The sequence below is a fragment of the Lepisma saccharinum genome, chromosome 2, assembly GCF_977018435.1.
Source record: "Lepisma saccharinum chromosome 2, izLepSacc3.1, whole genome shotgun sequence".
NCBI classification, from domain to species: Eukaryota; Metazoa; Arthropoda; class Insecta; order Zygentoma; family Lepismatidae; genus Lepisma; species Lepisma saccharinum.
Window position 1 is genome coordinate 28,271,454 of NC_139230.1, and position 14,271 is coordinate 28,285,724.

At 37.3% G+C, this 14,271-nt stretch overlaps 1 protein-coding gene across 2 annotated transcripts in view; it reads right to left on the reverse strand.

The window, feature by feature from the left end:
- The window catches only part of LOC145983970 (vezatin-like), a 72,772-nt gene that overhangs the window by 56,213 nt on the left and 2,288 nt on the right, over positions 1–14,271 (reverse strand). For both annotated transcript variants that reach the window (XM_083117196.1, XM_083117195.1), the window contains exons 2-4: positions 12,925–13,053; positions 8,476–8,553; positions 5,550–5,680 (exon numbers count right to left, since the gene is read on the reverse strand). In XM_083117196.1, coding sequence (XP_082973322.1) covers positions 5,550–5,680; positions 8,476–8,553; positions 12,925–13,053 — 338 coding nt within the window. The remainder of the gene's footprint in view (positions 1–5,549; positions 5,681–8,475; positions 8,554–12,924; positions 13,054–14,271) is intronic.

Below are 14,271 nucleotides of genomic sequence, written 5' to 3' on the forward strand. Positions count from 1 at the left end.
TCAATTTGCCGGGAACTGTTGCATGAACGGGGCGCTCGACGGCCGACCGTCTGACGGTGAACGACTGAAATAACCTCCCTGTATAATCCATAGAGGCATAACAACGTTAAACAACCTATTATACGATACATATAGGTTTAAAAAGGTCGAAATACAAAGATTGTGTGCGCCTCACTGATGGCGTAGTGGAAGGCCTTGTAATCAAGGGGTCTGGGGTACGATACCAGGTGATCGCACATAGTGGTTCGGATCCCACTTTAAACTGTATGCACTTCAGATTAGTCTATCTGTGCCGGTGACTCAGTCGGTAACGCGTCTGACTACCATGCTATAGGCCCCGGGTTCGATTCCCGGCCGGTTCAAGCCCGGGAACTTTTCTAACATTGGAAGCGGCCCCAGCGCCCACCCAGCGTCGAATGACATGGGTACCTGGGGGAAACCCTGGGGGTAAAGGCGGTCAGGGGCGTGATGCTGATCACATCACCCCCACTCACGAACGAATCAAGAAAGTGTGGGGCGTTACCCCCACACCCCTTATACGCGTTCATGGTGTAGCGCCAAGCACAGGTGAGAACTTTACCTTTTTTTTTTTTTGCATAAAGTGGACTTACAACAAAATTTAAACTTGCGATAAAGATTATGATAAGGTATTAAAGAATTGGGTCTAACACATTTTTTTATTGTTTACCAATGACATTGTTAACTAATATTCTTAATTTCAGTTTCAAGATGAAATCGGCTACGAAATAAAAGGAGTGGGTTCATATTTCTGTTACGAAATTCCACTTTTGTAGTAGACCTGTGCCACACTAAGTTGTGACAATAAACAAATCTGAGACACTTTCAAAGTATTAAATTTCTATCTACGTATTTGGGAAAAATCTTTCAATATAATACTTTTTTTGGACGCGTCAAATCATATTATTTAATTCCTGTTTTAGCAGCTTTAAGAAACCTGATTTTTTGGGGGGGTTACAAATGCCCTTTCTGCTCCCGTCAAGTTACGCCTATGACAAACAGGAATTCAAAGTAAAAGACTGTCCGGACTAAATCGGGAGACACGTCTGATAGATTTACAATTGGGAAAATCATAATTAAGCGTGTAGTTGAAAACAACCTATTTTCATATATTGCATGCAGCTCTACTTTTTCTGCAATGTGGATCAAGAACTGGGGACGTGGAGAAGCACAACACTCCACGTAACCAATAGTCACGTGACCCTCTTTGCTTTCCTGTCATGTTGACCTTCGCGTGGAACACATTTCTCGGAGTTAAGACAGGCAAAATCACCCGATCATCGAAGGGTGCAATATGTGTTGCCTACCCTCCTGCATTACTTGCTCCTATTAAAGCCTTATGGGGAAGAACTTTTTTCCATGACTGTACACGGAAGATGGGAAAATAGTGGTCAGGAAAGGTAACACGAAACACTATGTCACATCGTGTAGACAACTATCAAACCTGTAAAACAATCTAGCCGTAATACGCGGAAAAAAAAAACAAAAAAAAAAAAAAAAAAAAAAAACTCTGGGATAGCAGCAAGTGCCTCCTATGTCGCTCGTAGGAAGTGTATTCTACAAGAGCCATGAAAACTAATAATCTAAATATGTTTAATTCTATTTTGCCATTAAAATATTATGGGTTTGTGTCTTCGTCTCAAGCAATAGCGTGTGTAAATGTGTGTGTGATTGTGTGTCGTTGTTTGTGTACTCGTTTCCACCCGATGAAGAGAAGAAATAACCTGGATGTGTGTCTTAGAAATTTTCCTGTAAGTCAGGTAAGTGCTTGCCTTGATATATTGTTCGCTTTTTTGATCAAAGAATGTCCCCACAGCTACGTATTCTGATCGGCCGCAGAGAGAGGGGAGGGAAGGAGAAACAGTAGCGCCTTTTTCTTTCAAGAATGGGTGAAAACGTCATGAGAGAGAGCGACTCCTACCCGCCTGACCATCAAACAGTCTCAACCCCCGTTACTAGGTCAAAGACCCACGACACCCTGGTTCGGAAGCAGAGGTTGCCTAATTTATCCGACCTCAGCATAGCACACGCAAACGTTCGTTCTTTAATCCCGAAAATACACGAACTGAGGTTCGTGGTACGCCAACGTGCTTACGATATCGTAATAATAATGGAAACGTGGCTCTGTAGCGCAGACGGGACGAACGAAATCAACATCCCCGGTTACTCGGTTTTCCGTAACGACAGAAACAAGAAAGAAGGCGGGGGCATTGCCATATTTATCCGCTCGGCGCTGGCAGTAAAATTCGTAGACTTCCGACCATACGAAGCCAATGATATTGAATATATTAGCATGATAGTTAGTGTAAGTGACTTAAAGCTGGGCATTTGCACGTTTTACCGTCCACCAAATGTACCCTATAAAAATCTCGCCATCATAGAAGAAATTATTTCAGATAACTATGCCAGTGTAGACACTTTCCTTATGCTAGGCGATTTTAATTGCGACATGCTCAACACACAAAAAGCGGAGACCCTGTTTCTTAAAGATATTATAAAATCGTATAGTTTAACACAATTGATTGATAAATCCACTAGAATAACAGAGTCTTCCGAAACATTGTTAGATCTAATAATTGTTGACAACCCCAACATTGTATCTTCTTTCGAAATCGCGAGTCCAATCGGAACTTCAGACCACTGCTTGACGAGCGTGTCATTGCATTGCGCAAAACCCAGGGATAAAGTCAAGTACGTTACGTACCGAGATTTTAAGAAATTTGAATATGAAAATTTTTGTCTAGATGCTGTAAACATCAATTGGAATGAAACGTTTAAACTTGGAAACATCGATTCTAAAATAGAATTTCTTGAGAAAAATCTCGTCGACCTGTTTAACGTTCACGCCCCATTACGAACGGTTAGGGTGACGAAAGAGCCAGCGCCGTGGCTAACGGATAATCTTAAGCTGCTCATGAAACTGAGGGATGGTGCACTGCGTAAATACAACCGAAGCAAATTAATTTTACATTGGGACGAAAATAAAAGATTAAGAAATTTTACCACCTCTGTTACGAGGCAAGAGAAGAAAGCTTATTTTTCTTTTATTGTAAATAACAAGAGAAATTCAAAGAATATGTGGAATAGCTTGAAAACAATTGGTATCGGTAGCAAACGGAACGCGGGAGAACTTCCGCCTCACCTGAGCAGTCCCTCTGAAATTAGTAAGCATTTTGCAAATGTCTACGACAGTGTTCCTCGAGACAACGCCATTATTGCAAAGGAGTGCAAGTATTTCTTAGAGAACTTCTTTCAAAACGATGCAAAAAAATTATCCTTTCGCCAGGTTCAAGATTCCGAGGTTGAAAAGGCAGTGTACAGTATTCAATCAAATGCTGCAGGAGTGGACAACATTACGTGCAAAATGCTTAAACTGGCCCTTCCCTTCATACTTACGGCACTCATGCATACCATAAATTTTTCTCTGAAAACCAGCCAATTTCCAAATGCATGGAAAGAAGCTCGAGTTATTCCGCTCCCCAAAAAGCAGACGTTAACCTCTCTAAGCGATTTAAGACCAATCAGCATTCTATCAATATTTTCAAAAGTCACAGAAAAGATAGTATCTATACAATTAAAAGAGTACATTGCAAAATATAAAATCTTACCTGATTCTCAATCAGGTTTCCGTACTTCTCATAGTACAACCACGGCATTATTATCTGTCACGAACAATATTTTACGTTCGATTAACGATAAAAAACTAACTATACTAGTATTATTAGACCTTTCTAAACCTTTCGATCTTGTCAATCATAACCTTCTCCTAGCAAAAATGAAATACTACAGTTTTTCGAAGCCTGTAATAAACTGGTTCCAATCATATCTACACGAAAGAAGACAAAGGGTTTTTTACCCTGCCGACACTGGATCATCACCGACAACATTAAACGGAGGAGTCCCGCAAGTTTCCATTCTGGCCCCCCTTTTATACACCTTATACGTCGCTGATATATCAAAGACCATCAGCCATTGTAATATACATTGTTACGTGGATGATACGCAGTTGATGATATCGTCATCACCATCGGATTTGTTAAACAAGATAGATAATCTAAACAATGATTTACATACCCTTAACAAGTGGCTCACTGCAAATGGGCTCGCAATTAACCAGAATAAATGCGTATACACAATTTTAGTCTCTAACTATTATCTTGAAAAAGTAAATTATGATACAATTAACATCAAAATTAAAAACCAAAACATAATTTATGCACCAACCGTTAAAAATCTAGGCCTTACTTTTGATCCCAAACTTTCCTGGGCAGGGCATATTTCAGCGCAATGCACAAAAGCGCTAACAATAATGAGATCACTCTACAGGAGGAGAGACTTTTCCACTAAAGAAACGAAATTATATCTCATCGAAACTCTAATATATCCTATTTTCGATTACTGTGATGTGGTGTACGGCATGAATTTACAACGTAAAATATCGAACAGAATACAAAAAATACAGAATTCTTGCATTTGTTACGTTCTGTCGATCAGGAGAAATCAGCACATCCTACCCTTGCTCAATACATACAAAATCCTTAACATGTCTAGGCGACGCCTTCTGCATCAGTGTTCTACAATATATAAAGTATTAAAATTGCAAACACCTAGCTATCTCCACGAGAAACTGGCATTTAGAAATTCCATACATCCATACAATACTAGAGGTCGGCGAAAAATCGACATTCCCCGCCACTCTGCTGTCAGTTTCGAAGGCTCCTTCTCCCTCTGGTCTGCAAAGGTTTGGAATGCTCTTCCCGATTAAGTTTCTTTTGTTACAACACCCAAAAACTTCAAAGAACAAGTCGTATTATTTTTATTGCAAAGACAACAATCGAGCATTAGCTCGTACGGCTAAGCAACAGGAATCAAGTAAAGTAAAACCATGTATTTTGCAAACACTTATCTGACACAACGAATATTTATTTCATCCTGTATGCATACTATTTTAGTATCGATTTGGAAATTGCGTATGTACACGTGTGTATATGTGTGTGTGTGTGTTAATGTGCATTGTATTCTGTTATAATTTTATTATTTTTCATTTATGTCAAATTCATTCATGTTATGTTATTTGATTTCAGTATTATTCAGTATTATAAATGTATGTATTGTAACTTTTATTCACCAGAGTTAGGTGGTAGAGCAGCCCAAGGCTGAATCTCGCTCTGTAGTAAATAAAAAGACTTTTCAATTCAATTCAATTCAATATCAGCGAAACACCAGAAAATGGTCTAATTTCTACACTAGACAGAAAAATGGATCTCAGACGTATAAATTAAGATTTTTTACAGGCCCCTTGAAACCATTTGAACAATTTTAATTAGACACTTCACATATTTAATTCGACCCAGGCCACACATCCACATAGATCATAGTTATCATAAAGATACCTAAACATTTTTATGTTTATAATAAGCTCACATAATTAAAATACTCAGCATTAAATATTAATTGGGTCAGCAAGAACATATCATATTCTAGAAACTGTAATTGAAGTTTAAATTAAAAACAAAACAAAAAAGGCTAACCTGGAACTGTATATTTTCTTTGCCTCATGATTTATATCAGGCTTTACATTTTCTACTAGTTGAGCATCCTCCTCAAAGAGCAGATGACTATTCAGTATATGGTCCACTGCAACTCCCAGATATGGATCATACTGAAAAATATTAACACTTTATTGAAGGTTCACATAACCACTTTTTCACAATAAGAAAAATATTAAATTAGTATTTTTTTTTGGGTTCCAATACAACATTTAGACCCTTTGGCCTTTTTCTGGCAGGCAAAAGAAGTTTAAAATGCTAAAAAAAAAAATACCTACAAAATTAGTCAATAGGTAAAAGACTAAAAATGATAAAATACAAGGTGTGGCTAGAAAGAAACCGGATTGATGTTGATGTCGACAAACATCAAGGTCAAGTGGTGCATGAGTGTATAACGTGATATCCTGCCTATCGACTGTGTGATTGCTCAAGATGCGCGGAGCTCAGTTCCGCTGTAGCTTGTAGACGAAGTAAACCGTACATCTATGCTCCGTCGGAAAAAAAGTTAAGTGTGAAAGTGGAACAGCGTATCAATCTGAAGTTTCTTATGAAACTCGGAAAATCCGCCACAGAAACTTATGGTTTGTTGAAGGAAGTGTACGGAGATGAGTGTTTATCACACACACAAGTGTTTCAGTTGTTTCAAAGGTTTAAAGGTGGACGAGAAGTGATTGCAGGCGACTCGCGTTCTAGATGGCCTTGCACGTCAAAAACGGAATCCAACATTGCAAATGTCGGTGAAGTGATTCGAATTGGGTACCTGAAGGTAAGACTGTCAACGAACATTATTTCATTACTGTGCTGATGAGCCTTCGTGAGCGAGTTAGAAGATGAAGACCTGATTTGTGGAAAAGCAAGTCATGGATTCTTCATCAGGACAATGCTCCTGTCCACACGACATTGTCAGTCAAGGCTTTTTTGGCCATGTGTAGAATCACAGTGTTAAAACATCCATCCTATTCACTGGATCTTGCTCCATGCGACCTTTTTTTTTATTCCCAAAGGTCAAATCAGCACTGAAAGGAACCAGATTTATGACCATAGAATCTGTGAAAACAAAAGCGACGGAGGTCATGAACATGGTTGATTCATATGGAGTGGTGTATCGATAGTGCAGGGGAGTACTTTGAAGGGGATAATGTTTGTATTGTACAAAATAACCAATAAAAGATTTTGTAGCAACAGTCCGGTTTTTTCTAGCCACACCTCGTATGAAAGAGGAAAAACAAACTAAGGAGTGTTCAGTCAAAAAAGGTGATTGGTAGAATTTCCTTCTAAGCATATGTTACAAAATCTGAGTAACACCGGATCAGCTAATATTGTCTGTTAACTTTCCTTCCTCCCTTCTTCCTTCTCACCCAAGTAGTTGGTAAACAATCATGACAAGAAATGGAAAATTTTACTCTTGAATTTTTTTTAATAACTCAGCCCATGCTTCTCTATTTTGCTCTCATTGTAATTAATTCTTATACTCGTTGTTCACACATTCATCTTGATTTGGTGACTTTTCATTCAATTTCTTTTTTTTGTATTAGTTCAGACTAAAGTCCCCTACTGGATGTCTGGTGAATATCACATGTTCACTGAACCTGGTTCATTGAATATTTCTTGAAAAGAACTGATTGTTTCACATACAAAACTTTTGTTACATGTTCCTCATTTTATTTTATACACTCGCAGATTTTCCATTATCTCCCCATTTTCTAAATGTTTACATTTGTTAAACACTTTCCTGATGTTGAGTGGGGGGTTGTATGCTACCATGATACCATCATTACCAAACAATCTTCTAACACCTTTAGCTTATGTATCTCTAGATTGAACGCTGATGTATTTCTTCATTATATTCTCCTTTACATCCACTTAAATGTCTTTCTTTATCCATTTCGGTTTTCCTGATTAAGCATGTTATTTCAAAAAGAGTGAAGCATGAAAGCACTTGTGGATAGCATGCATTTAGAGAAAACAACAGTTTATCCAATGTTTCATTTAATTAAAGGCATGAAAGTGTATGGCAGTGTACATGTTGCTTTTATGCAAGTAGAACCTTTAGTTCTCAAGGGACCTGAACTACTGTGCCTCCATCAAGGATTGAACCTCGAATTCTTTGATTACAAGCTGACAGTGTTACCACTATCCCATTGGAGAGGCACTCTGGGAAGAAAGGTTGCATTTGCTTCTAGAGAAATGTAACTTCGCTCATCACTTCAGTGTGAAATCTCCTTAACCTTTTGAGTGCTTTGTTTCATGTTAATGTGTTTGTGAATAAATACAGCTACAAATGAAAGCCTACGAGAGTTATATAAGTATGTATATGCATTAATGTAAAGGTGGATCAAAGGTTGGTTGGTTGGTTGATTGATTGATTTGGTGTTTTAAGTCCACTTTATGCACAGTAAGGCTAATCAGGACTGAACCAACAGTTTCAAGTGGGAACTGAACCACCATGTGCCTCTACCGGGTATCGAACCCGGGACCCCTTGATTACAAGGCAATGATGCTACCACTGCGCCATCGTGGAGGCCCTGTAGATCAAAGGAAGGAGAACCATAAGAGCTAAATAACAAGCAAAAAGGAAACACTCACCAGACACTGGAAGAATTTAAATTTCCACTCCCGCATCTTATACATCTGAAGATGCGGCTGCAAAATTTTAAATTCTTCCAGTGTCTGTAAGTGTTTTCTTTCTTCCTTCTTTAATGTAAATACATACGTACACATAAATGTTCAAACATAGGTTGTAGACATGTATCTGAAATTTTTGAATGCACTCACATTCTTCTTCAGAATGTATGAGTATAAATATATCTTTGAAAATACTGTGTATATATGAAAACAATAATTGAAATATCCAATAATTATTCTACAATATATCTTTCTTAAATGACTGCATGTTACACTGACTTACTTCAGACCTTCCAAACACACCATCTTGAATGAATACCAGCCATTGGAAGATGGAGAATTTTAGCATCTCCCAGAGTTCCTGAAAATAAATAAAACAAATCAAATACTGCAAATGCATTCTGATAAATGCACAAACATTCAAAGAAAACCATGCCACAATAGTAAATCATATCCTTATCAAATCAGATGAGGACTCCACTCAGACAGAAACTGAGGTTCATACCACATTATCATGTTCTGAATGTGTATAGAGCCACTCCATATTATCACAGACAATAAATTTTAAATGGCACATGGTTGGTTTGAAGCAATTACTGAAATTAAAGGCTTAACATATTGTTTTCCCCTTAATCAAAGTTCAAGCATGCTGTGAAGCCAGGAGTCCCATGTTTTAATCCTGGGTAAAGCAAGGACATTTCGTTGTGTTTGTTTCTTCATCAAAGCACTATTTATCTTCATTGTGATTGGCCTAGAAAGGTAAAAAATTAACAAAACACAAATAAGAATGATTCATTGATTGAGTTAGTGTCTTCAGTCCACTTTATGCACAGTAAGGCTAATTGGGACTGGACCTACAGTTTAAAGTGGGATTCAAACCACTATGTGCCTCCACTGAAAATTGAACCTGGAACACCTTGATTAGAAGGTGACAACACAACCACTGCACCTTCGGGGAGGCCCTACAAATGAGGATGAATGACAATATATGTATAAGAAAGATTGAACACTTATGCCAAAACTTGGGAGAGACTGGAAACCAGAATTCTAAGTATTGCAACATGCTGTATGTAATCTGGAATTAAATTGTTCACTGTGGTGTAGCCACATGGTGGGTAAGACAAGTGCATACTCCATTCATACTGAAGTATATCTAATCAATATCAAGCATCTTAATAATACTGTCAACACCACACAAATTCTACTCATGTATTTTTGTTGCATTGTAGTGGTTACATTAGATCCATTTTTGGCCAAACTTTTATTCTGGCAAGTGCAGGATAACATTGGTGCAGAGCTACTCTGGCCTGCATAGCCACATGATTGACCACTAATTGATTCTTTTCTTTCAGCAAATATGACAAGTATACCATCACACTCTCTTTAAACTTTATCTCTTGCATTACTTGGGTGACAATGAAAAGTTTATTGGCCATTGTGAGCCACATCAAGCAAGAACTACTGCAACAGGATGTTGACAGGAAACTGTAGCTTAAAAAGTACATACAGATGATAGAAAAGCTCATAGTGATTGAAATAGATACAGGGTGGAATCTATTTCAGCACTTGATTCAGCATGAAAAAATTATTATTATTATAAAAAAATAAACATATAAATTTGCAAAACCAAATCCAACATAACCATAAGCAAGGATTTCTATAGATCAAGATGTCTTGGAATAGAAGATTTACCTCAAGCATCTGTGCTCCATATTATTCATAATATGCAATGCGACAACCCTCAATAACCAATTCATTTATATGCACATAATCCTTTGAAATGTAAAGAATGCATATCACATTCCCAATGGAAAGGGTCTTGTCCAGTGGCGTACACAAGGGGGGGGGGTTACGGGGTTTAACCCTCCCCCCCCTTGAGCTTGTAAAATATTATGAAAAATGATGTGGAAAAAATTCAAAATGGCCAAGTTATCACAGTCAAAGATCTGGGACAATACAATTACTATTATATTACTACTACTACTACTACTAATAATAATAATAATTTGAATTATTATTTCCACGCAGCACGGAGAAAAGCACAGCATTCCAAACACATGCATCTTTCAGAGTGAATGCCTTAAAAATAAACACCAATTCTTGAAAATAAAATATGAGGGCAACTATGATTTAAAAGAGAAAAAAAGTTGTTTTGTATCTCAGTTGCAACAATGTTCAATACACTGGTGTATGCAGAATTTTTTTTTCGGGAGGGGCTGGAATAGTAAATGCAGGGCCGGCGGAAGGGGGTGGGGGCGAACCATGCCACTGCCCAAAGCAGCAAATTTTCAGGACAGCAAAATTTGAAGAAAAGAAAAAAATAAGCCTATTGAAAACTTGAAAGTTATAATAATATATTATATAACTTGGAAGTGAATATATGTCAACCCATCGTTTTGAAGGAACATATCAGTAGTCTCACTTGAAAACCACCGAGAGCCACAATGTGGGGAAGCAGATTCGATGCCTTAACTCCGTTGAGATATCAAGTGGGAGAGGTCTATGGTGCTCTCCTTCAAATAATTGGCGACAATAAAACTGTCCAAATGGTTGCACATGAGGCTCAATGTATTGCAAACCAGTTGTGTGGCTTTATGCTCCTGTGCTCACAAGTTATCTGGTAGGACTTTTTACTCCACATAATGTAATGAGCAAATGTCTTCAAAACATTAATCTACGATTTGATAGATGCTGTTATATTTCTTGCAAACATATCAGCACTTTGAAAAAGGTAGGAGTGATGAAAAATTTCAAAGTTTCTTAGACACCACTTGGCAGCCTGGCAGGGCCTCCCTCCCTCCACTTGTGGAGGCATCGGGGGGCGGCGACCTGTGAGTCCCGGTTGATGATAGAGAATTGGCATTGAATTTAGATATAAATGATCCACAGATGGGCAACACTGTACAGGACCGAAATCGAAAGAAGAAGCAGTTTCAGTATGATGAAACTGTTGAAGATGCACCAAAAAGGTACAAAGTTGACTTTTATTACCAGGTCCTAGAGAGCTCTAAGAGAAAGATTTGATCAGCTTAAAAATCATAGTGAATTTTTCAATATATGTTATGATATTAGTAAGCATAAAGACATGCCATCTGATCTTTCATCTGAAAAGTGTAGAAAACTTGCTGGAATGTTAACACATGAAGGCTACTGAATTAGAAGATGAACTAAAAGTGCTTTCGTCTATAATAAAACAATTACTCCAAAGATGATCTTAAACTGATAAAGGGTCATGATTTTTGCACCTAATGTGAGTGTACAACTTTGAATTTATTAACTTTGTCAGTAACTGTGGCAAGTGGCGAACAAAGTTTTTTCTTTTTATTTGAGGCTATTAAAAATACTATATTTGGTCAATCATATCTGAAACACACTTGTTTCCATTTTATGCAAGATAGCATTATACGAAAAATAATATTACATGCATAGGTAAAGGTAAATTCCCTGTGCATATAGCTCATGTCATGAAGGCTCATTTAGGGAATGTGGGGGGTAGGGCCACACACATTCTCAATACCGGCCATTTTGTTTGATGTTATCATCACCACTCTTCGGGCACCTTACCTCCCAGGCTTGCCCTCAGGCACCCATTAATTTGAGGCTGGATGAAGCCCAGAGCCGTTTTATGCGGGAACAACGTGGGAAATAATTATGACCTGATTTTCGCAAAATTTCGGTAGGGGCTGTAACCCCATCAGCCACCCCTCTACGCACACCAGCGTTCAATGAACATATATTTTTTTGTGCGAACAATGAGAATTAACTAAAGAAAGTTCTTGGTTCGTTGTAAGTGGCTAATGTATAGACAAAGGCTAGGCGGACAAGAATACAGTCACCAGTCCGCCTTCTCATTGTTTACCGCAGCACATTTGAATGTCTCTCTCTTTAAAATGTCTCATCTTGTTGACTAGACAATTATTCAAACAACAATAAGCTTAACTATTGCAAAACGTTTTGTTGGTAAGAACAGCGAGACAATCCAGATGTGAATTATTGGCGACATTTGTGCAAGGAAGAAGCCGGAAATATTCCAACCAATTCTGGGAATTGAACCTGGATCTCCCACGTGGTTCTCAGATGCTCTACCGACCAGACCACTGCAGCTCCTTGATGAGTTCCATACTTTGATTATTTCAATGTATTTTAATATATTTTCTTGTTTTTGTGGATTTTCTTCACACTTAAAATGTCTCACCTTGTTGACCAGACAATTATTTCGTAACAAAGAAACAAAAAAATTCTCCCAGAATTTGATAAAAATCGAATGACTAGAAAGTAATTTTGTCCTACTGTTTTCATAAATACTATATTTATGTAGATCTCTACTACTTAATAGTAGTAGTGGTATTGGTAGTAATTCAGCTAATTAATTAATTATAAGTTTTATTAATTAATTATGAGTATTATTATTTAATTAAAGTATAATAAAAAAAATGGTAGTGTGAAACTGGAGAAAGTTTTAGAAATAACCCCTCCCCCCTTGATAAAATCCTGCATACGCTACTGGTTTTGTCATAATTCTGGACTAAGGTGATATTGTGAAAGTTTGTACCAAAGAGAAGATGCAAGAATGAAAACTTTATTTCATGGAAACATGCTTCTCCTTTTCTATATATACGTCCATGTCAAATAATGACACATAAATCCAGGAATTATGAAAAGAACAAAAAAAGATATTATTTTCTAACTAATCATTCTCTCTCTTTTCACAAGCAATATATTATTACATTACCTTGTATTTCCAATTTCTATGAACACTCCTGTCATATCCAATATTGTGTGGAATGTTGTCATGACTTGGACTTACAACTTCAAAATCTGTTAATCCATTAGCAACCAGATATTTATGAAGTTCACTACCCTGAAAATAGTAATATTAATAGTAATATCTCAGAATTTCAAATACATATGGATCAATATAATAAAAATTTTACACATTTTTAGATTTTACAGTAGGTATATTATTTGTTTACTCAAAAGATCTAAGTAGGTGAGGTATATTTTGAGTTTGTATGTTGGGGGAACCAAAAGAAACTGGAATTTTATAATAAAAAATTGGGTATTTATTTTAGGTGCAACAAATTTAATCTCCTTCAAAGTACTATCCATTTGATGTAATGTACTGGTCTAAATGTGTTTTCCACTTTTCGAAGCAGTTCTAAAACTATTGCAAAGTGAAGTCTCTTAATGCCTCCATCGTTTTTTTTTCCTTCACCTCTTCCAAATCCACAAAATGTTTTCCTTTGAGGACTTTTTTCATTCAGGGGAATAAAAACAAGTCGCTCAGAGTGAGATTGGGTGAATATGGCAGGTGGATAAGCTGGGTCATGCTGTTTTTAGTTAAAAATTGTTTCACACTCAAAGCTTTGTGCACTGGCACGTTGTCATGGTGACTCCCTACTTTGCCACAACTTGGGACGTTTTCGTCTCACTGCATCATGCAAACGTTTCAGAACTTGTAGGTAAAATGCTTGGTAATCAGTTTGACCATTACGAATGAATTCTGCATGAACAATGTCATTTAGGCCCAAGTTCCTTTTGTTTTATTGTGATTTCATCATGCTACGAATACAATTTTTACATGGTTCGATTTCGATGTACGTCTGTTAGCACATACTGCAGAGTTTTAGCGATTACTTAAGGTTTTGTTCATTATGGTATCGTGGTTAGGTTAGGCAGGTTAGGTTTGGTTCCCTTATCATTAAAATAAAGTCCCTAAATGCATTCTACTAAGGTTCCGATTTACTTCTACATTCATTCCCACACTTCTACGATATTTACTGTTGCTTGGCGACGGAGAATATCTTGTCCATGAGAAGTGCGTAAGGTAATTTTCAAGTTGTTTTTTTCAACATAAATAACTTTTTTTGACCAAACAGTGCTCATTGCCTTAAGGAAGGTTCAAATTTCATGTGACAATAATTTCCAAAATTCTACAATAATTAGTCTTTGTGCTAGGAGAAATCATAAAACAATTGGAACCATTACCGTCATTTACATCAGAAAAATGCAATCAGCATTGACTTGACATGTCGCCCTGAGCGAGGTTGGTCTGCATTCCTGAAGCGGGAAAACCACT